Source organism: Protopterus annectens, chromosome 10.part0 (genome assembly GCF_019279795.1).
Source record: "Protopterus annectens isolate FY-2018-M chromosome 10.part0, PAN1.0, whole genome shotgun sequence".
Lineage (NCBI taxonomy): Eukaryota > Metazoa > Chordata > Ceratodontiformes > Protopteridae > Protopterus > Protopterus annectens.
In genome coordinates this window covers 339,599,357-339,625,209 of record NC_056744.1, presented here as the reverse complement: position 1 = coordinate 339,625,209, position 25,853 = coordinate 339,599,357, and the positions used below count along the sequence as shown (strand labels likewise).

Sequence of the window (25,853 nt, the reverse complement as noted above, 5' to 3'; positions counted from 1 at the left end):
CAATTGTTTTATCACCACAGTGGGGTCTTGGCAAAAAAATGATATGGTAGAGTTGCTGACTTTAGTTTTGGCCTTGGATGACATCCATTTATAAATGTGCTCAGGAAGTTTCAGTCTGTTATTTTCAGCATTATCTTTGGCTTTTTCCTCCTCCTCCTGACCGTTAACTACCCTTCACCTCTGGAATCTCAGTTGCCTGCTTGTTCCCCAGGTGTGAAGAATTCTGTGTGCTATTCCATCCTGTAGAGGTAAGGGAACTTGCATTAATACCGTCACCGACCCAGATGCCAGAGTTTCACTTTTATGGTCCTAATACCCCATACACACAAAGTGAGCATTTTCAGCGGGGAGCATGTAGTAAGGCATAGCATAAGATTGGTATTCAGTTCAGCATGCCACATAAGCCTTCAGACACACCTCTCATTCTAGAGTGAATACATTGTCTGCCTCAGGTGTATGTCCCCCTTCTCGTCTCCTGAGAGAGAGGAAACTGGAAACTATCCCTTCATTCCTGTCCCTCCCCAACCAGCTCCAAGCAGGTGTCCAGGACACTAATCGAACCCTGGTCACCAGGACTCTATTGCTTTATACCAGCAGAGCTACCAGGTAAATTGGTGGCAGCATTGTTAGAAAGTGCTGTGGATTTCTGCACAATGCAGGCTGAAGGCAAAGGCATTTTATTGTTTTAGTCATTAGCTGGAGTAAGTATGGTTATGTTTCTGACTCTCATATAATTTGATATTTTCAGTGATAAATTTAAATGAACTTTCTTCATTGTGCATCTTGCTGTGACATTTCTGGTTGAAGTACTTTTTATACATTCAGTGCATCGCTTGTAGAGTGGAAGGAAATGCATTGAGAAGCCATGAGAAACTCCCCTTCATGTGTATTGTGAACATACATAAGCAGATACTAATTTTGTTATACTTGAATTTTCATGGACATAGATGCTTTTAGCTATGCTGTTCTGAATATACCTGATTATGTTTTGTTTTTTCCTTGTAGGTGCACCAGTCTACGAGGAGGAGAGATCGGAATGGACATCACAAGCCGTTGTACCCTTGGAGACCCTAACAAATTGCCAGAGGGGGTTCCTCAGCCTGCTAGGATGCCCTATGTCTCTGACAAGCACCCCAGACAGACTTTGGAAGTCATTAACCTTCTTCGCAAGCACCGGGAGCTGTGTGATGTTGTACTTGTTGTTGGGGCCAAGAAGATATATGCCCACCGGGTGATACTATCTGCCTGCAGTCCGTATTTTCGTGCCATGTTCACTGGCGAGCTGGCAGAGAGTCGCCAGACAGAAGTGGTGATCAGGGACATTGATGAACGGGCCATGGAGCTTCTAATTGATTTCTCTTACACATCCCAGATCACTGTTGAGGAAGGCAATGTACAGACCTTGCTGCCGGCTGCCTGCCTTCTGCAGCTGGCAGAAATCCAAGAAGCCTGCTGTGAGTTCTTAAAGAGACAGCTGGACCCTTCAAACTGCCTTGGGATACGAGCCTTCGCTGACACACACTCTTGCCGGGAACTGCTCCGCATTGCTGACAAGTTTACTCAGCATAACTTTCAGGAGGTAAGCTTCTCAGTGAAAGAGTGCCTTGACCATACAGGTCTCATAGAGGTACTGCTGTTATCTGAAGCAACATTCCAATTCCCAAAGGTATGCTCTTGTGTATTCTGTTCTTCCTTAACAAGGCAGCTGCAGGATAGGTGTGCGTGTGTGTGTCTGCGTGTGTGTGTGTGTCTGCGTGTGTGTGTGTGTTTGCATGTGTGTGTGTCTGCGTGTGTGTGTGTCTGCGTGTGTGTGTGTCTGCGTGTGTGTGTCTGCGTGTGTGTGTGTCTGCGTGTGTGTGTCTGCGTGTGTCTGCGTCTACGTGCGTGTGTGTGTCTGTGTGTGTGTCTGCGTGTGTGTGTGTGTGTCTGCGTGCGTGTCTGCGTGCGTGTGTGTGTCTGCGTGTGTGTGTCTGCGTGTGTGTGTCTGCGTGTGTGTGTCTGCGTGTGTGTGTCTGCGTGTGTCTGTGTACGTCTGTGTCTGCGTGTGTATGTCTACGTGTGTGTCTGTGCATCTGCGTCCGTGTGTATGTCCGTGCGTGTCTGTGTCTGCGTGTATATGTGGCGGCTGGATGGCATTATGCCCGGATAATACTCCTGATATTGGCCAAGTCTTCCATGATGAGGCGTCAAGGTTTTGCAGAAACATTTTAAGCTTGCTTGCCTAAGAATAAAACTTGCCAAGCCCTTTTTATTTTTTAAGGTGTGCAAATTCTGGAATGGTTTAAGTATTTTTATCTTTTTTGCAGGAAGTGCTGCTGTACATGTAACACAAAGTGAATACATTGCATTGAAGTAATCTAAGGATAAGAACTGCCCTGCACATCAAAGTCCTGAAATTATGGACATTGGTATCCAACATTGTTCAGATGGTTGTAAAAAAATTGAGATGTTTTAAGCATGTTTTAAATGTGCAGTAAGGCTTATTGTTTGAATGCACACTATCTGCACATTATTTCATTGATGTGAATAATCTGAAATACTTGTAATGTAAAATCACTTGTGGAAAAAATGTGACTGTCTACAATTTTAGTTGTATGCATTGGATAAAGACCTAACAAGCCATGATTAACAGAAGTGCAGAGGAAGGGTCTGTCTGTCACCTTTCACTTGGACTCATTTTGCCAGTAGATGACAGCTGGTTGACTTACACTTTGAGCTTAATATTCATAGTTGGGATAGCTGATAAATGAAAATGAATTGCCAACAGAGAACTGACCAGGCACTTTTGTTTTTCACCTATAAGTTGGCTGCTAGGTCCGTTTTCCATCCAGGTAAATTGTGTGCATAGTTTGTACTGTTGGAGTGGCTAGAAGATTGTGCCCAGCTGTAGTGCCTGCTTGCTTTTCTGTTCCAAAAAATGCAATTAAGAAAGACGGACATCACAAAGTGCATATGTGGACTCTTACTTAACTACTGACACTTGGATGATATCCCTGGCAAATGAGGTTTGTTCTGGCAAAGTGTATGGATAAGTGATCTTTGAGTTTACCACAGCAGTGATAAAATATTTTTGTACACCATTTATGTGTACTTTTTCTAAAATCATTTGTTTGTGGTGTTTGTTCACTAAGCACAGGGGTTGGAAATATTTAAGTTACTTACTCAGATGTACAGTTCAAAAGGAGATAGAGGAAGTCTAGTTCAGTAACAGCATACACACTGTTAGCCTTCTGTACATTAATTATCAGGCAGTGGCAGAGAATCAACATAGTGTGCATGTGTGAGTGTTGAATGCTAATTGATGTGTTTGACTTTGAAATCAGTTTGCAGTTCATTTGGGGACTGGCTTAGTTGGCAGCCAATCCCCATCCGTAAAATTTAGTTTTGTGCTCTTTCTGATACTGATGTTTGTAACAGAGATGCCTGACCCTCATTTTGCAAATTGTTTGCCTTAGACCAACACCTTGCTGCTTGGCATTATTTTGTCTCTTTTCTCATGTTTTCCCATAACAGCTGCTATCTTAATGTTGGGTACCCGATGCTGGTGCATTTCTGGTGACTAAAAATAATACAGCACAAACAGCAGGAGGCCCTTTTGCTTCTACCATCTATCATGGACCTTCTTGAAATGGCAAGCTTAGTAAGCAGATGAGTGCAGATTTAGTTATCTGTTGCTTGAGGCACTTAGAACTGCCTCTGCATCTCCAGTTTTAACCCTTCATGAAACTTTACAGACATTTTGCAGATCATTATAGAAAAGTCTAAATCCTGAAGTTGTGTTGGAGATCATAGCATCTGTCATATATCACCTCTGCATTAACCTCTGTCCATATAAGCTTTGGCAAGGCCAGCCAGGTTCTGGAGTCTGTGGAAAAACAGTCATTGCCCTTCCCTGTGAGTGAGTGAAGAACTCAGATGCATAATTAGAAGTCAGATTCACTGATGTGCTTAATGCTGTAACATTTTAAATGCACCAACTGAATGACTTGCTATAATAGTGCTGCACCAGGGTTGCTTACTTGATGTAATGTGCACTGGTAGGAGGGGAAGCAGCTGTGAAGAGAGATTAACTTCTCACAGAAAGCAGCAGAGATGGTGCTGACAGCCTCAGCACTTGGAGAAGCTGCGGTGCACCTGGGTAAATATTAATCTTCCTCAGCAACTGTGTTACTGCTGTCTATAAAACATGCAACATAAGCAGTTACCTAACCCTAGCCATATCTTTGTACCTAATAAGCTAGGAATATTCCTGCAGACATATTGCTGAAGGATTTTTGCAGTATGTTTTTCTCTGCGCCTGATATTAAACACACATCTCATGACTTGAAGCACAGTAGCACGATACAGTCTGCTGTTCTGCTCTGTGCATTTCACATCAAGTAGCCATACAGAGAAAGTGCAGTATGCATACTATTATGTAGCGGTTAGAAACCTTTATTTTTGTCCAGCCAACCTGCCCCTGAGCAGGTTGTCTAGTGAATATTGTCTGTTAGATTATCAATTATGGGTCACGGATCTGATGTCAGATTTGTCTTTGGTCGCTTCAAAGCTTAGGATATGGTGCTCAGGCTTCTCTACTACCCATAATTCCCCTGTATTACAGAAGCTACCTCAAATCTTGTTTGCCGCTCTTCAGCAGCTGACGGGTTCTGTGGCTCTCCAGGCATTTCAGTAGTATCAGATTTTTTTTCCCCCCTCAGATGGGACTATTTTTTTTTTTTTATATATAGATCTGTACAGATGTATTTCTTTACCTATTTATATGCTTCTATTTCCCCACCCCAAAAAATATAGTTAGTTTATATATATATATATATATATATATATATATATATATATATATATATATATATGGGTCTACTTCGTAACAACGAAAGACCAGAAGAACAAAACGCAGAACACAGAGACAAAAACAACGAAACCCCAGAAAACCGGAAAACACGTAAGTTTACAAAACACACATAACACACAAAAACACACACACAACTGCCCCACACTACTAAACAAAACACCCTACACTAATGATAGGCAGGGTGGCAAGCCCCCCTGCACCCCCCACACCCCCTCTACTTTAATATTTTAACTCCGAGATCGCACAAACAGACACACAAGGCAAACACACACCCACACAGTACAGTCCCTCACACACACACCACAGTCACAACACACACTTACACACAGCATTTCCCCTCACAAATACACTCACACACACTTAACTACAGCAGAACACGAAAAGCGCTAATTCAAACTCCCGTAACATCAGGATTTTGAATTTCGTGCTTTTTCGGTGTTCTGCGGTTTCGTTGTTTTAGTCTCGGTGTTCCAGATTTTGATCTTCTGGTCTTTCATCCAACTCAAGTAGACCCGTATATATATATATATATATATATATATATATATATATATATCGATGTAGATATGTGCATGTGTATATACATGAAAAATCTAACCAAGCTAGAGTTTTCACTGTGTGATACCTTAAACCTCCTGTAGTAGAGGCACATGGGATATATGCAAATAACTCCATAAGGATATAAAGTGTTTCAGCTATATGGCTTCTGACTGTCCATGACTTTTTCTTTTTTAGTCTTTGTGGACACATTCAGACCAGTAAAGCTCGTGGAGACTGACATCTCAAGGTGGTACCATGCAGTGGAGTTTGGGGAGATGTCAAGTGGGAGAGGACTCTGCACAAGAGGTGGGTAGGCTGCCACTCAGGACGAGCAAGCTGACCTGCTCGCTACTGCTCAACTCTGCTGGGAATTAGATGGTCCAGCAGGACTATTCAGTGGGCCACAGGACACTTGCCTACCTGGGAATACCTATCTTCCACCACAGCGGAATGAATGTGCCAGTATGGTGTAGGTAGAAGAGCTATTGCAACAGGTCATCTGAGAAAGTTTCACAAAAAAGTGGTAAATTTTGCTAGTAGGTATCCTTAGCTGGGTGTTAAGTACTATTTCAGCAAGTTTGCGTTTTGGGAGGTGTATTGCTAAATTCTTTCTAGTAGACTTAGATGAGAAAATTTTGGTTTCTTCACAGCCTGTGAAAAGCATTTTTGTAGATATTTCTGGGTCTGTTGTGTGCTGATATATGTAATTTATAGGAGGTAGATCCACTCAGTTTGTGTCTGCAAGACTGACTATCCTTCAGATGAGTTTTAGAATTTAATAAAGTATCTGGAGGTTTGCAGTGACTACTGAAGAAGGTGCCTTTGGTGGTAATTCAGATACTGGTAAGGAGCTGCTTTTGGTGGTAATTCAGATACTGGTAAGGAGGTGCCTTTGGTGGTAATTTAGATACTGGTAAGGGGGTGCCTTTGGTGGTAATTCAGATACTGGTAAGGAGGTGCCTTTGGTGGTAATTCAGATGCTGGTAAGGAGAGGGAGTTTGGTGGTAATTCAGATGCTGGTAAGGAGGTGCCTTTGGTGGTAATTCAGATGCTGGTAAGGAGGTGCCTTCGGTGGTAATTCATATGCTGGTAAGGAGGTGCCTTTGGTGGCAATTCATTTACTTGTAAGGAGGTGACTTTGGTGGTAATTCAGATACTGGTAAGGAGAGGGAGTTTGGTGGTAACTGAGATACTGGTAAGGAGGTGCCTTTGGTAATTCACATACTGGTAAGAAGGTGCCTTTGGTGGCAATTCAGATACTGGTAAGGAGGTGCCTTTGGTGGTTCTTCAGATGCTGATAAGGAGGTGCCTTTGGTAATTCAGATGCTAGTAAGGAGAGGGACTTTGGTAATTCAGATGCTGGTAAGGCGGTGCCTTTGGTAATTCAGATACTGGTAAGGAGGTGCCTTTGGTGGTACTTCAGCTGCTTGTAAGGAGGTACCTTTGATGGTAATTCAGATGCTAGTAAGGAGAGGGACTTTGGTAATTCAGATGCTGGTAAGGAGGTGCCTTTGGTGGTAATTCAGATACTGGTAAGGAGGTGCCTTTGGTGGTAATTCAGATACTGGTAAGGAGGTGCCTTTGGTGGTAATTCAGATGCTGGTAAGGAGAGGGAGTTTGGTGGTAATTCAGATGCTAGTAAGGAGGTGCCTTTGGTGGTCATTCAGATACTGGTAAGGAGGTGCCTTTGGTGGTAATTTAGATACTGGTAAGGAGGTGGCTTTGGTGGTAATTCAGATGCTAGTAAGGACGTGCCTTTGGTGGTCATTCAGATACTGGTAAGGAGGTGCCTTTGGTGGTCATTCAGATACTGGTAAGGAGGTGGCTTTGGTGGTAATTCAGATACTGGTAAGGAGGTGGCTTTGATGGTAATTCAGATATTGGTAAGGAGGTTCATTTGGTGGTAACTCAGATGCTGGTAAGGAGGTGCCTTTGGTGGTAACTCAGATGCTGGTAAGGAGGTGCCTTTGGTGGTAATTCAGATGCTGGTAAGGAGGTGCCTTTGGTGGTAATTCATATGCTGGTAAGGAGGTGCCTTTGGTGGCAATTCAATTACTTGTAAGGAGGTGACTTTGGTGGTAATTCAGATACTAGTAAGGAGAGGGAGTTTGGTGGTAACTGAGATACTGGTAAGAAGGTGCCTTTGGTGGTAATTCAGATACTGGTAAGGAGGTGCCTTTGGTGGTAATTCAGATGCTGATAAGGAGGTGCCTTTGATGATAATTCAGATGCTAGTAAGGAGAGGGACTTTGGTAATTCAGATGCTGGTAAGGAGTTGCATTTGGTGGTAATTCAGATACTGGTAAGGAGGTGCCTTTGGTGGTAATTCAGATACTGATAAGGAGGTGCCTTTGGTGGTAATTCAGATGCTGGTAAGGAGAGGGAGTTTGGTGGTAATTCAGATGCTAGTAAGGAGGTGCCTTTGGTGGTCATTCAGATACTGGTAAGGAGGTGCCTTTGGTGGTAATTTAGATACTGGTAAGGAGGTGGCTTTGGTGGTAATTCAGATGCTAGTAAGGATGTGCCTTTGGTGGTCTTTTCAGATAGGAGGTGCCTTTGGTGGTAATTTAGATACTGGTAAGGAGGTGGCTTTGGTGGTAATTCAGATACTGGTAAGGAGGTGGCTTTGGTGGTAATTCAGATATTGGTAAGGAGGTGCATTTGGTGGTAATTCAGATACTGGTAAGGAGGTGCCTTTCGTGGTAACTCAGATGCTGGTAAGGAGGTGCCTTTGTTGGTAATTCAGATGCTGGTAAGGAGGTGCCTTTGGTGGTAACTCAGATGCTGGTAAGGAGGTGCCTTTGGTGGTAACTCAGATGCTGGTAGGGAGAGGGACTTTAGTGGTAATTCAGATGCTGGTAAGGAGGTGCCTTTGGCGGTAATTCAGATACTGGCAAGGAGGTGCCTTTGGTGGTAATTCAGATGCTGGTAAGGAGAGGGACTTTAGTGGTAATTCAGATGCTGGTAAGGAGGTGCCTTTGGTGGTAATTCAAATACTGGTAAGGAGGTGCCTTTGGTGATAATTCATATACTGGTAAGGAGGTGCCTTTGGTGGTAATTCAGATACTGGTAAGGAGGTGCCTTTGGTGGTAATTCAGATACCGGTAAGGAGGTGCCTTTGGTGGTAATTCAGATGCTGGTAAGGAGGTGCCTTTGGTGGTAATTCATATACTGGCAAGGAGGTGCCTTTGGTGGTAATTCAGATGCTGGTAAGGAGAGGGGCTTTGGGGGGTGGGCGTTTGCTGCCTCTCACTATACATATGCATTGTGTTTGGTTTTTATTTGCTGTGCTGTGCATATATTGCAAATATTGCTAGCCCACTAATTTTATCTTGCCTGTTCTTAACTTTCACTCTATTATTGTACTGTGTAACATCTTGCTAATATAACTTTTTTTTACTGAAACGTTGTATCTGTTTTGGAAGAGAATGGTCTGCAGGCTAGTCAACCCAACCTAGTTAGTTATTAAATGTCATGTGACGGGGGACTGCACTTGGGGAGTTTATGTTGCTGATCTGCAGGGCATTATTTAATCATACATTTACAGCACTATTTCCAGTTTTGTATACCTTGTATTTACTAAGTTAAGCTGATTAAGAGGGCACAGAAGTAGTGAACTCTGTCACAATGCCATACAGGTATAGTGCCCTTTCAGCACAGGTGGCTGTAGTTCACTTAATGGCTCAGGTGCCTGCTGGAGTTGACAGGAAGAATGAAGATGCCACGTCTGTTCAGCTTTCAGCATAGCTAATTCACCATAACCTAGTGAGATAAAATTCAACCACATCTGCTTTCCCTTTCACACACCAGTTGAATCACTGCATAACTGCTTTTGAGTACCTTTGCTTTACAGGTGTGTGTCACTTAACATCCTTCCACACAATGTCCAAGGTCAACCACATATGTATCCCAGGTCAGTTGCAATCCCAGATCAAGTGCATCATGGCCCTCAAACATACCATAACTAGTCCTAGTGATGCCAAGAAGAGGCAAAGGAGGATTACTGACTTGGAAAGAAAATTAAAAGTGATTAAACAACATGAAGGTGGGAAAGGAGTGAATCTTATTGCTCGTGAGTTAGGCATGTCTCACTAGAGAGTAACTGCTATCCCGAAAGTCAAAGAAAAGGTAACCCAAGCTGTGAAAGGATCTGCTCTGTTGAAAGCTACAAAACTCCGTTGAAAGTTACAAGATTAACTAAAATGCAAGAAGGGGCCTATATCTGATATAGCGAAATTGTAAATATGTGGATTGAGGACCAGATCCAGAAGCGTATCCCCCTCAGCACCACGACGATCAAACCTGACACACTTTGCTTATTACAGATGTTTAAAGAAGAAGCAGGACCAGACTATGATGTTGAATTTAGTGGTAGCTGTGGGTGATTTAAGCGCTTCAGTTCAGTTTTTCAGTACATAATGCGAAACTGAGTGTTGAGTCTGCGATTGCTGATATGTAGGCTGCATAAGAATTTATGGGAGTCATGGATAAGCTTATTGTAGAAGGCAATGTTGCAGGCTACAAGTTGAAACCGTTTGTGATCTGCCACAGTGAACACCTTAGGGCTTTCAAAAACATCAGTGACCACACTTTACCTGTGTACTACAGGAGCAATAAGAAGTCATGGATGACCCGACAGCTGTTCAGGATGTCATTTTGAATTGTTATGCTACTGAAATGAGGAAATACTGTTGAGAAGATGTACCTTTCAAAGTCATAAAGATTGTTGACAATGCTGCAGGACATGTTCCTTTTATGTATGACCTCCATCCCAGTATCAAAGTGGTATTCCTCCCTCCAAAGACGACATCTTTAATCCAACCAGTGGATCAAGGGGTTATTACTGATTTTAAGGCCTACTGCATGAGGAGAACCATTGCTCAGGCTATTGATGCAGTTAGCAAAGGTACTGCCAAAACACGTGTACAGTTCTGGAAGGAATACACCATCTACCACTGCATCAAGAGCCTTACTTGGGCATGGGATGATGTCACCAAGGAATGCATGAATGGCATCTGAGTAAGACTTTGAAGAGGTTCGTTCATGACTTTGAAGGATTTGCTAGGGATAAGAAGGTTGCAAGGATAAACAAAGCTGTTGACATGACAAGTAACTTTAACCTGGAGGTGGATGATGAAAGACATACAAGAACTTTAGAAGTGGTTCCTGAAGAATTAACAGATGAGGAGTTTCTGGAGGTGCAACGGGAGTGTATAGCCGAAGAAGAGGCATTTCTGGAGGTGCAACGGGAATGTATAGCCGAAGAAGAGGCAAGGGAAAAGAAATCAGTAGAGGAAGAAGAACAGGGGCAAAAAAGATTCACTGTGAAAGGACTAGCCAGATTTTTTTGCAGACCTAGAGCATTTGTTCAAGACTTCAGAGGGCATGGATCCGGACACTGAACACTGTTCACTGATCGAGAGAAATGCCAATGCTGTATCTGCTGCATATAAAGAAATCTTTGAATAAAAAAGAATAAAAGTAAACAAGCCTTGGAAACATTCCTGAAGAAGCAAACAGCTACCCAAGAAGAGCCTCAGCCAGGTCCTTCAGGCATTGCAGAAAGTGATATCGACATTTTTAGTGATGATGAATCAATGGGGTAGGATGTTGGCATAGGGGTAGGATGTTGGCATAAGGGGTAGGATGTTGGCATAATGGTTAAGGTGTCTGCCTTACAAACACAAGGTGCAGGGTTTGATTCTGACATGGGGGTAATTGGCTAGGCTTAAAATGGCCCACAAGGGCACTTAGCCTAGTACCAATCTATGAACCTATGAACGCAGTTAGATGAACCTGAGACTATTCCAGTGGGACAAAATGTGGAAGTGGAGGGCGGTGATGACTGTGTGGATGAATCCAGATCCTGTGCAACTGATGGTGATAATAAGAAAGTTTAAAGTGTGTGATACTGTATAAGAAAGTTTTTAAAAGAAAAAATTAAAAAAATACAACTAAAGTTTACAAACTAAGGTTAATTTAATTTGCTGTAATGTACAGTAAGTTTGTTCTCATATACTTGTATTCACCCAACACTGCATTATCTGTACAAGCTTCATTTGTGTAAGTATATCTGTACTGTATGTACTCAGTATTGTGTATTATTGTATGTATAAGGTGTATATTAAGCACGTTAATTAACCTGTTTATTACATAGCCATGTACAATACAGTAGTACAATACTGTATTAGAAATACAGTAAAGAATATTGGCTGTTTAGTCTGTAGTGGTAGTACAGTAGAATAGGCCTGTACAGTGTAGTATATTGTATGATGTTTGCATAATGTCTTCGTCACCTAACATCGTACACTATAGTATACTGTATGATCATTTTGTAAGACAAAAAGCGAACTAGAGACCAATAAGAGCGGTAGAAACCAGGTTTAATTTAGCAATAAAAAACACAAATAAAATGCTTTCGGTAAAGACTGTGCTTCACCTTCATCAGAATGCAAAAGACAAGATACAAAATAAAGAATTACACATCTTTTAAAAGTATCGCCAAAAAGTAATCAGAGATGTCACTTCCGAAGAAGGCGTATCTACTACGTAGCATTCACAAAACAAAAATATTTTGTAATGAAAAATGTTGTTAAAAATATATTTAAAAGTTGATATCTTCTTTTCAAATATATATAATAAACAAATCTTCAACAGCACAAAACTATTAAATAACCATTCATACAAGTTCCAGCAGCAAGAAAAAGTTATAACAATTTTGATAACCTCATTGTCGGAAAGCTACGAAAAGGCTTTCAAATAGGTTAATAACAGTATATTTCTTAGAATTCATGAAGTCTTTTAACCTACTTGTATACAAAAAATTATATGTTATCATCTTCAAGAAATTAATGTTTATCCATTATGCACACAGCATCTATTATTTTTCACCTATATCGAGAAATTTAATGTAATGTATAAATAGTATTTAAATTTCATATGTTACAAGTGTTAAATATATTAAATCCATAACATACTTATAAAAAGTAATGATAATAAAATTTAATAGAAGAAAATAAAAATTAAATAATTTAATAAATAATTAATAAATATAAATTGTAGAAAGTAAATAAATGTGTGTTTCTAAACCTATACAAAATGTAGTTTAAATAACTATGATATTCTTGTTGTGTTAAACAAAAATATCTCGTTATCTTTTGAGGGCTAACAGTTTAAGAATACATTTAATAGAAATATGTTCGTTAAGGCCAGGGTATGCACATGCGGTGGTCCTAATTTGCCACATTAACTCATCTATCTCCAAGGTCAACTGCCATGGGCCACCCCTTGGGTCATTTGTTCTTTGATGTAAATTAATGTTATTAACCTATTTGAAAGTCTTTTCGTAGCTTTCCGACAATGAGGTTATCAAAATTGTTATAACTTTTTCTTGCTGCTGGAACTTGTATGAATGGTTATTTAATAGTTTTGTGCTGTTGAAGATTTGTTTATTATATATATTTGAAAAGGGGATATCAACTTTTAAATATATTTTTAACAACGTTTTTCATTACAAAATATTTTTGTTTTGTGAATGCTAAGTAGTAGATACGCCTTCTTCGGAAGTGACGTCTCTGATTACTTTTTGGCGATACTTTTAAAAGATGTGTAATTCTTTATTTTGTATCTTGTCTTTTGCATTCTGATGAAGGTGAAGCACAGTCTTTACCGAAAGTGTTTTATTTGTGTTTTTTATCTCTAAATTAAACCTGGTTTCTACTGCTCTTATCGGTCTCTAGTTCGCTTTTTGTCTTACAAAGTTTGTTCGTGACTATTCGTGGTTTATACTGTATGATTACATAATATCAGTCGCCTAAAATCGTACACTATAGTATACTGTATGATCGCATAATATCTTAGTCGCCTAACATCCTACACTATAGTATACTGTATGATCGCATAATGTCTTAGTCGCCTAACATCCTACTGCACAGAACCTATCCTGGACGTTAAGTGATGCACACCTGTACTTTAAAGCCATTACTAAAAAAGAGGTTAAAGAACTCAGCAAAATTGCCTCAGGGCAAAATCCAAGTTTTACCATAATTCACCCTGCCCTGCTTAAATTAGAGAGATGTACACTAGCAGGCCCCTGACTCATTCTGCCTGTAAATTTTTTCAGTCTAGGTACCGTAATCTCATTTTCAAAAATTCCGTCCCCTGGAACTGCTGAAGACTGTTGCTTAGTAACCAAACCAAGCTATTAGAAAAAAGCTTATACAAACAAGTGTTAACAAGTGTTAACAGTTCCTTACACAGAATGACTTTTTCACAAATAAGCAACATGGCTCCAGACTAATGTACAGTACTTCTGCAGGCATTTTTTACTTGCCAGTGGCATGTACACTAAGTTTGGAGACTGTAAGCTTATAGGTGTAATGTTCATATACCTAAAAAGAGCATTTGAATGCACAGGCCATAACATCTTCCTGTACAAACTAAAGAAGTGCCAGTGAGGTTTCCTACTGGTTTAAGAACCAGAGCCTTCACTATGTATGCCAAAACTACCAACCCAAACCCCGTGCCTAACAATATGCATATTCCACAGTGATCAATCCTGGGTCCCCTACCTTTGTCATTGTTAATGATCTCCCATGGGAGGCTACCAAGTTATTGCTTTATCTTTCGTTGACTAGGTTATTTTTAAGGAGAGACCTGAGGTAGTATTTGTACTACGAGGGGAAATTTGGCCGGGGTATCAGGGAACTTACCTTACTGTTTAGGTGGTAGTGGCGGCTCTTTTACATCCATCTGTGCAACCATGACCTCAAGCAGATGGAACCGTCGTTTAACTTCTCATTCAAAGTTGAATGTCATTCTTTATGCTGATGACATCATCATTGATATTCAAAATGAAATCTGAGTTTTTACAAAATGATTTTAAGCTAGTCTGGAGCAGGATGTGCAACTCTAATCTAGAACAAGATACTAAAACATAAAGAAATGCACTAATAGTTGGTATTAATAGAAAACTGGCATCAGAAATACCTTTGCAAGTCTTGGATCCCGCAGCTGCTGCATTTGTGACACAGCAAAAATACATTGGCATAATTCTAAAATCTGTCTTTCCTACCACATGTAGAATTACAGTCCCATAAGTTACTTGCACAGCTAAAAGTAGTTTACAGAATTTTAAACCCATTTAACAAAGGACAGTAGACAAGCTAAGAACGCACTCTCACTCAAGTAATTGTATTGCACATCCTCCAAAGGACAGTAAATAAAAAATAAGATTATTATTATTTTATATTTGTTGACCGGGTTTGTCTGATTGGGCTACAAATGCCCATTTTCAGCAGAGGCCCGAGGAGAAAAGCTCCAACAGAAAATAAGAAATTTTACATATTGAATACATATAGAAATACATTCATCAGTAGCACAGATTACTGCATTACAGTGCCACACATTACATTCATCAGTACCACACATTATTGCATTACAGTGCCATACATTAAACTGTGGCAATTGAAATACATAATATCTGCATTTTAGCCCATTACATGAGCATAACTGTCTTACTATAAACATATGCAACTCTGTGTTGATGGACAAGCTTCTTTCTTTTTAAATAAACTGCTGAACGATCACTACTACCTTCCCTGTAAAAAATTCTCACACTATAGAATGTTAGTCTAGACTGTCAGAAATGCAGATGCCAGCGGCTTGTTAGACCATCTTACACACTAACAGCAACTGAAAGAGCATTTTCCAAATTAGTAACTGAATAGTGGAACAGAATACCTCAAGACCTAGGTTAACTGCCAGATGTTCATCGTGTATCACTGTTGCAGTCATTACACTTGGGTTATCCTGCTGGCAGGCTACCCGCAGTTGGCCTGAATTCCAAAGTCCTGGTCTGACGTCGGTTGCTGTTGCCTCTTCCCTGACGTCAGTGCGCCAGGGGTATAAAAGATGTAGCTGACACCATTTTCTTCAGTCTTTCTTGCCGCGTGGTGTCCGAAGCAAAAGCAGTTCGCAAGTGCCGGTTGGCCGACTCCTGAGATTTTCGAAATTGAAGTTCAGATCCGAACTCTTCAATAAAGCTAAGTACCCCGTTGGGGAAACTTTTTCTAGCTCACACTGCCTCCTTTTGAGCCAGCCAATACAGCTGAGATAAAGTTCTTGTCATGGAAAACTGCTCTGCTCCTAGCCATAACCTCAGCAAGAAGAGTCTCAGAGTTACAGGCATTAATGGCAGTGGAACCTAAGGACAAACCCAACGTTTATGCCAAAGGTAGTATCCAGTGTGGCTCTTAACCAAACCATTCATTTACCAACCTTTTATCCAAATCCCCAGAATAAAGGGGAGAGACTTCTGCACTCTTTGGACATACACAGGCAGCTACGCTTCTACTTGGACAAAACCAAAGCTTTCAGAAAAACTGAGCAACTTTTTGTGGCATACGCTGCAGGATCACAAGGAAAGGCTGTTTCAAAGCAGGCTATTTCAAAATGGATAGGACACTGCATTTGTTTCTGCTATGCACAGCATGGCAAATCAGTGCCTAAGAATGTTAGGCCACATTCCACCAGGGCAGCAGCCAAATCAACAGCCTTTCTCAGGGGAGTACCAGCCAAGAAAATTTTGGAGGCTGCAACTTGGAGTTCAGTGCACACTTTTACCAATCACTATCACTTACCTCTTTACTCTAAATCCAGAGCAGGCTTTGCCACTGCAGTCCTGCAGGGCTAGCCACTCCTAATCCTATTTAGACCCAGCCGCCCAACCTCAGCTTTGGGATTCAACCCAAGTGTAATGACTGCAACAGTGAAACACGATGAACATAGTACAGTTGTGTACCTACCATAAATGTAGATATTCTAGTGTATTCAGTGTTGCAGTCCAGGTTACGTCCCACCACCCCCCTTTCATTGCTGGGACTTCTCTGTACTTGATCTATTCTGTACAACCTATGTGGTGCATTTGCTTGTAGATGAAGGTTATGTGCATGCTTTTGTATTTGCAAATTTTTAGCCTACCCTTTTGGGGGCACCTGACATCTGGGGCAAGAAAAACTGAAGAAAATGGCGTCGGCTGCATCTTTTATACCCCTGGCGCACTGACGTCAGGGAAGAGGCAACAGCAACCGAAGCCAGACCAGGACTTTGGAATTCAGGCCGACTGCGGGTATCCTGCCAGCAGGATAACCAAAGTGTAATGACTGCAACAGTGAATACACATCTACATTTATGGTAGGTACACAACTGTACTTTTCTAGGGTTTTAGGAAGTTCTGAAGAATCACACCAAGGAAATGTCTGTCAGTGTTTCAGTAGTCTTGGTTAAACTAGTAGTCCTGGTATTGGTTGATATTTTATAATGAATAGGGTCAGTGGGCTTTGTACATCAGCCTGATTATCTGTCTTTAATCCCACTAATGTGTATATAGTTTCTAGCAGTCTGTTTGCATGCAGTATCCGCGCTATTTCCCTTAACTTTAACTATTACCTATATAGCGTTTTATTTACTCTGTTATCCATCCATTTATCCACAACTTCCATGTTTATACATGGGGCCTTGGTGTGACTTCAACAATTACTAGAGCTAAGGTTCACACCACTAGCTCTGCAGCGGCTGTTTTTCCATACCGCACACTCGCTCGCACACACTCACACTTATGGCCAGTCTAGAGTATCCATTCTACGTACTGCATATCTTTAGAATGAGGGAAGAAACCCACATGAATACAGGGAGTACATGCAGACTCCACACAGAAGGTACCCCAGCCAAGAAATGAACCAGAGAACTTTGTGCTGTAAGGTGACAGCTTTACCTGCTGCATTGTCATTCTACTGTAATTATTTGTTAGTCCTTTCCATTTTCTTTTATTTGTAATATATATTTTAGTTTGGAAATTGCCAGCCTCTGCTGCTGTTGTATTTTTCATTTAACTGTATACTGTCAAAGTTATTGCAAAACTTTTATTTCTTTAGGCTGTTATAATATTGATACATCTCTACACTATGTCCTATCATGGAACATGAAAACTTAAGGTGTACACATTCCTGCCTCTCTGTCTAAGCAGCATTACATAAAGATTTAATTTTGAAGTGAAGGGGGGGCGGCTTTCCTCCTGTTTCTGCCAGCTCGTACTTCCTGCCTTCATTAATTGATTTGGCCTTTTCCCGCTGCAGAGCTGTGAAGTGTGTTGTGGCTTTGGCTTATCTTGTCACGATTCTGTGATCTGGGAGTGTGATGACTGAGGTGGCCATGTGGTACATTATTGTCGCTCATCACACTGACACCTGCTTTTCTCCACACTCGTTCTGAAGTCACTTGACTTATGTTCAGTTGTGTCACGTGTTGTATACTGACATTTGTACTTTAGGTGGGCTGTTTTCCTTGGAGAGTTGACAGCCAATCTGTGATGTAAAAAAGTAAAGGTTAGGTTTTTACCTAAGTTTATAGTAGTAAGAATCAAGTAGTGTTTTCACTCAATGTGATTGTAGTTTGATTAACGCTGGATCACTTACTGTGCCTGTGGGTAGCTCTAGGAACTACAGTTCCCTTTCCAACTTATTATTTTCCCCACAGTAAGATTATAGTACCAATTTTTATTTTTACTTTCTTGTTCATTTTTAGAATTTCAAATCAACTCTGTTTGCATTGGAATGACTTGATTCCTTTTATTTACTTATCTACTTTTTAATTTTGTAGGCTTTTAGTACACAGATGGGACTTGGCTGAGGGAAGACCCTATGTGCATTCAGAAGCTCTTATTAATTAGGTCATGTGCTCAGCATCACATGGTACACACTCGCAACTGGTGTGATCAGAGCTGAATCGTGGTCATATGGGGCCATAGGCAAGGGAATGCGATAGTACCCCCCCCCCCCATGCATCCATTCGGGTGTCCTATTACTTATCCCCCCCCTTACCATAAACACTGCTCAAAACTGCCAGCTTGCGTACTGTTTTCTTCTTTATTTTTGAAATAAAGGCAGAGATCTGGATTTCATTTAAAAACTTATTTTAAACACCCTTTGTTGACCAGATTAGTCACATGAAGCTAGACGTGTCTTTTCAGGGGAGACCCTTGGTGGTATTTATACTAGTAAGGGAAGTTTGGCTAGGGCATTGGGGAATTTCCCTGTACTCTCTTCAGTAGAGCAGGTGAATGTAAAGGATCTCACAACACCTACCATTAACGCAGACTGTTGGGGCCATGGTTTAACATCTCATCCAAAGAATGACACATTTCATGAATGTATCAGAAATCCTTCTACGTGGTGTGAGAGTAGAACCCACAGCCTTCTGCATTGAAAGCAAGTTTGCTGCCTGTTGTACTGCTAACACTGCTTTTAAATTTTGCTAAAACAGCTGCACACTGAAAACAGACTTAGCATGAGCAACAGTAAACTTCTCTTCTTTTGAAGCTCACTTTTCTTTGAAAATGCACTGATGCTGACATGCTTTGAAAATGTATTGATGCTCACATTCCTTGAAAATTCACTGAATTTCAAATTAATTGAAAATGCAACTACCCCTATAGTTTTGAAGATTTTTTTCCATTAAGCAGTGAAACAAAATATATGTACCAATAAAAGACAGAATTTCCCTTTTCAGCACACTTCAGTCAACTCTGACGACTAAGTGAACAGCCTGGTAAGTGGTGTTGAAGATTAAGGCTCTTGTCTGCTGTAGCCAAGGTACAGGGTTTGAGTCTGAGTAAGCAAATTAACAAACTGCCATTCCTAATTAGGGCATGTCTCTCAGACAGACACACACACACACACACACACCCCCCCCAAGTACTCTGTGCACACTAGTATTTGCGGAAGGAATGCTTGTCTCACAGTTCCTGGCAGCACTCCTGCAAAGGATGGTAGCAGCTAAGTTCATGGCAGCCCTAAAAGAAGGTCCAAACGTGCATTTGAGAAGTCAAGCCTATATGTATACTATGCATGCACTGTCCTTCTGCAAAGGATAGTTCATTGCAGCCCTAAAAAAACACGCATGTCAAATACTGTGTGTTTGATGGATGCAGAGTGCATGTGTTATACTGAAGATGTGCACACAGACCACAAATGCAGTGTGTGCCCTTAATGAAAAAATGTAATTTTTTTTAATTGCATAATTAAAATTTAAATGGGGCAGTCAACAGGCCCTAGGCAACTGCCTAGGTCATCTTGTGCTGGATCCAGCTCTTGATGTGATTTATATCCCAGTCTGTAGGTTGTAGCTTGTCTACAGCTATGTACTGTAATTGAAGCATTTATTGTCTGACAGTTTGTTTATGGCTTTTTAAACCCTTCTCGTTTTTAGGCTTATTCATTTAATATCAACTTTTGTTTGTATTAGTAGGCTTTACGTTATTGCTGTGTGTTATTACAGTGGTCTTGGGGAAATATGAATTTCATTCCTTAGTGGTAAGGCTTGCTGTTTTTGGTCAGACACTCGAGCATTAAACTGTCCTGTAGAGTTTCATTGTCTTTCTGTCTGTGGCTCAGGCACTCCTCCTTTGGAGCGGAAAAGATGAAAGCCATGTCACTAGGACATCCTTGAGGTAACCAAGTAACGCACCTGTTGACCCTGTGCTACAAAATATGTTAGAGCCATCAAGGTTCTCCCAGTATAAAAGCCAAAGAAAGTGAACAGGTATAAAATGACATCTCTTTTATACTTTGCAGAAAGCTGTTACCATAGTTAAATCCGATTTGCACTTCAACTAATGTTTATATAGGGAATCTCAGGCATGCGTGCAGAGAATTAAAGAACTTATTCTTTTAAAAGGTGGGTAAACTGGGCCATTATGTTCTTTTTTCAGTTACAAATCATTTTTTGTAAGAAAGAAATCAAGTTAACAGCAGTGCTTAACAGTAGGGTGTAATGTAGAGGATTATGATTGTATGATCGTAACCAAGCTATGTGTTGAGTACAGTGATTGAGAAATTTAATTTCTCGAACACACCAATGATTATGATTAGAGATCCACTCATAAATTCAAATTTATTACACAGAATTAAGTTCCACTGTGTACTATCATTTTAAGGGTGCTGTTTGTGTGTGTTAAGATGTTTAAAAATGTTGGTTTCTTGTGCAGATCTGTAGTGTTTGCCTCAAGAGAGGCAGCACAGAGTTCAGTTAGAACAGCGTGGTTCATACATTAGAACCTTGCTATAACAATCTTGTTACGTAGGTAATTTCTTGCTTATAAACTATGCTACTAGAACTAGGATATTTTTCATTGTTTCAGACCATAGTCTGAGTGCTCTGTGTATTTCAGCAATATGAGGCGTATCCCACTAAAACAAAGTGTGGGACACCGGTGTTTACAAGTTCAAACACAATACTGTCCATTTCATTGTAGATGTCTTCGACCAGTTTTCTATAACAGTTTACTTAGCTTTGTCATGACTGCTTTTGTTGACAGCAAGATTAGTTTGATTACAGTAATTTTACTGTAATCAAGGAAAAACAGTTTCCATGTGTTTTTAAATGCAGATCACAGGTCAAAGATGACAAAAATGTAAAGATGTTTTCAGTCAAACCTGTCCTTTTCCTTATGGCAAAATATTATTTTTGTCTGGCTCTGTTATTTACATATGCTGTTCCTGATGCATTTAAGATCTCATGTTATAAAATCAGCGAGTTGTCACTTTTCAGATTTGACTGCCCTGTAGATGGCTTCCTTACTGAAAAACTTGCAGCTGCTGGGAATGATTAATGTCCCAGAGGTGCCTTAAGTACCTTACTGTAATCTGTAGGCATTACACACACTGCTGTTAGATACAGACCACTCCAGAGGCCAGAATTAGTCCAGCAGTAATCAGAAGGAAGGGGCATTTGGACACTACTGTTTAAGGCCAAAGTTTTGCTAAGCAATAACCTGTTTTCTAACTTGGATGATATGTGGTGCAGGGTTAGCTGATAGATAGCTAAGGAGATATAAAAAAAAAATGCAGCGTTAATGTAAAAAAAAAAAAAAAGTGCAAGTGATTCTTGCCATTGACCTTTCTATGGGGAAAATTACTTGCTTGTATATGCATTAGAAATATTAAGTTTAAGGCACTAAGTTAATTTATCTGGCTGCCTGTTTGAGTCTGGCAGCATGCTCTTTGTAAGATAGAGTACTCTAAACCTAGTTCCAGTTTTACTGGGTAGACTTTCCCTGCTAATTTCCCAAAACAGCAGTGTTTTCAGATTTGAAGTAGCTATACAAAAACTTCTTACAGTTATCATTCATTGTAACTGATTTATTGACGTAGACCCTAGTCGTCATCATCATCATCATCTTCTTTCGGCTGTTAGACCGTAGTAAAAACTGATAATGTTATGTAGTCCAATCTCGCCTACATTCTTACCTGTGGGTTCGGAGCCGAATATCGCCTCCGACACGGCCAAACTTTTCTAGCTCGAAGTCTTTCTGTTGGCTGGGCTAAGATGGAATCCCATGCTGCATTGCTCTATATCCCCAGATCTCGTTTGCTGCTCGTGTAGTTCGGATGTGGTCTCGCTCTTGGCTATGGCTAAGTACCTTTTTTCTTCTTCTTGAGAGAATTTATTACAAACAAAAAGCTATTTTAATAGCTATTCCTAGTTTGGTGTCATTTGTGAAAAACATTTTGGTGCGTGTGTGATTGTTTCTGTGGTATCCCACTAGCTGTTCCAATGGGTTAGTAGGCCCATTTCAGTTAGAGGACCTAGTCTGACCCCTTGCTTCCCTGTATAATAACTCTAGTCTAAATCCGTTTAAATTAGAGGTTTTAGTTATTGTCCCCTTGCGTGTGTATCAGAGGATTGTTTTGTTAGAGTTTGTTGTGGTAGTTTTTTCCCCGCGCTCAGTGTGGTGTATTCTGTTTTTCTCCAGTCGGTTCAGTACCTGTGATTTTTTGTCTTGGTGATTTTGGTATTTTCTTAAGATGTCTAAGGATTCTAAGGAGCATTAGCCCTTGGGCTTTAAGAAATGCTCAAAGTGTGGCTATAAAATGTCCATCACCGATGGGCATTCAGTATGTGTTTATTGTCTGGGAGCAATCCATCTGCAGGAGTCTTGCAGCTTCTGCCATGCATTTAGTCCCAGGGTACTTCAGGAAAGAAAAAATAAGTTAATTCTGAAGGGACTTTTGAAACCCTCGTTCGAAGAGGGTCTGGAATCTGCTTCCAGCTCTAAACCTAGAACCACTAAATCGAAAAAGAGGTCTCCAGCTCCTTCAGTCTCCTCGGAGCCACCGGAGAAAGTAACTAAATTAGCTTCGACATCCTCGGCTCCACTGTCCTCGTGGCCGCAGGAAGTGTCGGTGATGATGGAACCATCGTCTGCTCCAATTATATTGGAACCTATTCGGAGCCTATCGCCTAGTATTAGGCAAGTATCACCTGAGAGGAGATCTCGATCTCCCTCCCTGTCCTCCAAATCCACCATGACTCTACTGGATGTGGATGTCGATAGGGTGGTGCAGAGACTCCTTCAGTCACCGGTTTTGGCTAAATTGTTCTCTGCTCCGTCCCAGTCTGCTCCGGAGCCCATCCTGCAACCTACTTCGATTCTTCCTCCACCGAACGCATCCCAGCCTTCGGAGCCGGAGTGCTCAGCTCCGTGTGATGTTTCCAGGTTGGTTCCGATGGCCCCTCCTGGCTTATCAGTGCCGACGTCCACTCCGACCCCGTCGGCACCGTCCACGGGATTTGGGATTCAGGACTCTGGATTCTTCAGTCGGGCCAGAGGGAGAGGCTTTGGGACATCTCTCGGTTCCTAGTCTCCCTCTGGGTGATTTGGCCCGAGGAACCCTGACTCCTGTCATGGCCTTGGAGGCTGGTCGTTCTTCAGATTCAGGGGGCCAGCCTTTGAGGTCATGCGGAGTGCGCTGGCCAGATCGTCAGCGACATCATGCAGGTCGGTCATTCTGTCCCCTACCACTCTGTTGTGGGTCTCTGATCACAATCTATCTTTAGACAGCGGAGCCCCAAGGCCTCAGGGTACCCCCATGAGTGGTCCCCAAGTTTCTGAGGGCCCCTCAGAGTGTTTGCCTGAGGAGCCCCCTAGAAAGAAAACGTGCAAGAAGAAGCACATTAGACTCCCAGGATGAGTCTCTCACCTCAGATACTGACCTCGAGGAATCAGAGGGGTCCCCCAAGTCATCCTCTGAGGATGTTTCTTTCTCTGACATCCTGGAGATATTGAAAGAAAGAGGTGACTGGCCGTCCAAAGCCCCCTCCGAGGAGGAGTCGGTCTTCCTGAAGGCCTTCGGTGCTCAGCCTTCTGCCTCCTGGGTGTCCCCACCCTTCGAGCTCCTGGATTTGATTTGTCGGAGGGTGTGGGAGAACCCTGATTCTGTGGAACCTGTCCCCAGGAGACCCAATAAATTTCTGTCTGCTCCCCCAGGTAAGGAATTTTTGTCCAAGAGAGTCCCTGTAGATGCCATGTTGGTGGCAGCGACCACCCAGAAGGAATTAGCCGAGACTTCTTCCACCGTCCATCCTTCTAACAAGGAGTCTAGGACCATGGATCGGTACGGGAAGCGTAACCCTCTCTTCAAAACCTTTACCTTACGGTCGCTGAACTACTTATCTCACTTTACGCGGCTCCAGAGAGATCTCCTCAAGGAGCTGGGAGATACTCTCACGGGTAACGTTTCTGAGGTGGTGGCCTAGACGGTTAATGCCCAGATGTCTACCCTCAATTCTATCGTTAACTCCTCCATGAGGCTGATTTCATATGCAGCCAAGGGAGTGAGTAAGGCAGCAAGCTCAGGAGTTGTTTTAGGAGGCAGGCCTGGATGTGCCTATGTCATTTCGTGGAGGCCTTCAAGTCTTCATTCTCCGACATCCCCTTTGATGGTTCCTCTTTGTTCGGAACCAAGGTGAAAGACACCCTCACCAGGTCCAAGCAGGAGGGAAAAACTCTGTCTGCTGTAGGGGTCCGTTTTTCCCTTCCCTCTAGGCCTTATCCCGAGGCCCAGAAGGGTGGGAAAATGTGGTTCAAAAAATCTCAGAGGTTTTTTCCCGGCGCACAAGATGAGCCCCCCTCCAGAAGCAGAGGAGTGGGGGGTTATTCAGGAAGATATCGCCCTAGAGGCAGAGGAGGACCCCGCAACTCGGGAGACCGTGATAACTTTCGTGGTTCTCCCTACTATCGCTCCTGATGGGAGGCCTGACTGTGCGTTTCCGGAGCCAGTCGTGGGTCGAATATCGTTCTACCCGGAGGCCTGGCAAGACATCACCCAGGACAAATGGGTTTTATGAATAATTTCCGGAGGTTATGTCATCCCCTTTTCGTCAGACCCCCCTCCAGTCAGAAAAATCCTGGACATTCCACCCAGTCAAAGGGATTACGCGGCTTCAGAGGTTTCAAAGCTGCTAGAAAAAGGAGCCATTCAGCATGTCCCCTCAGACCAGATCGTATTAGAGACTTACTCAAGATTTTTTTTGGTGCCGAAAAGAACAGGGGACCTGAAACCCATATTGGATCTCAGCCGATTGAACAACCATGTACTAAAGTCCAAGTTCCGTATGGTCACATTGCAGTCAATTCTCCCATTGTTGGGAAAAGAAGTATGGATGTGCTCCATGGACCTCAAGGATGCTTACTACCATATCAAAATGGACGGGGCATCTAGGAGTCACCTACGCTTCCGGCTGAGAGCCAGTCATTTTCAGTTTTGAGCCCTGCCCTTTGGTCTCACCACAGCCCCCAGGGTGTTCACCAAATGTATGGCGGTGGTGACTGCTCATTTGAGACGTCAAGGATTCCAGGTGTTTCCTTATCTGGATGACTGGCTCCTCACTGCCACCACCAGGCATCTACTAATTCAGACCAGGGATGCCACCATAACTCTGTCAACAGTTGGGCATAACATTGAACTGGGAAAAATCTGCCTTGTTGCCCTCACAGCATGTCACTTTTATAGGTGCAGAACTAGACACCATTCAAATGTGGTCGTTTCTACCACAGGAAAGAATCAGAGCCCTACAGCATCAAGTTCACGCCCTGCTCCCTCTGAGAAGAGCGAAGGCAAGATGGGTTCTCAAACTCCTGGGGACTATGGCTGCGACAATTATGTTAGTCCCTCTAGCGAGATTACATATGAGGCTCCTTCAATGGCTCCTCTTTGCTCAGTGGTCTCTCCAAAGGCTTCCACTTTCTCACCCTATTCTACTCACGGACAGGTGCAAACAGGATCTCAGTTGGTGGCTTTGCACCAAAAATCTGGACATGGGGAAACCCTTCGTTCCACCTCCCCCAATTGCCACGGTGCCCACGGATGCCTCCCAGATTGGGGGGGGGGGGCATTATCTAGGCAGGATAGTCCAAGGCACGTGGCAAGAGCATGAGATACACTTGCATATCAACGTCCTGGAGATGTGAGCTGTGCTACTTGCGTTGCAGGCACTTAGAGCTTTCTCCCTCTCGGGACTATTGCAATACACTCGGACAATATGTCAGTGGTGTGGTATCTGAACAAGCAGGGAGGAACAAAGTCATATCCCCTGTGCAGAGAGGCCATGTGAGTGTGGCAGT

General features: G+C 42.1%; 1 protein-coding gene across 3 annotated transcripts in view; it reads left to right on the top strand.

The window, feature by feature from the left end:
- KLHL20 (kelch like family member 20) overlaps positions 1–25,853 on the top strand; it is a 1,442,445-nt gene that overhangs the window by 394,034 nt on the left and 1,022,558 nt on the right. For all 3 annotated transcript variants that reach the window (XM_044085231.1, XM_044085232.1, XM_044085230.1), the window contains one exon: positions 1,006–1,579. In XM_044085231.1, coding sequence (XP_043941166.1) covers positions 1,006–1,579 — 574 coding nt within the window. The remainder of the gene's footprint in view (positions 1–1,005; positions 1,580–25,853) is intronic.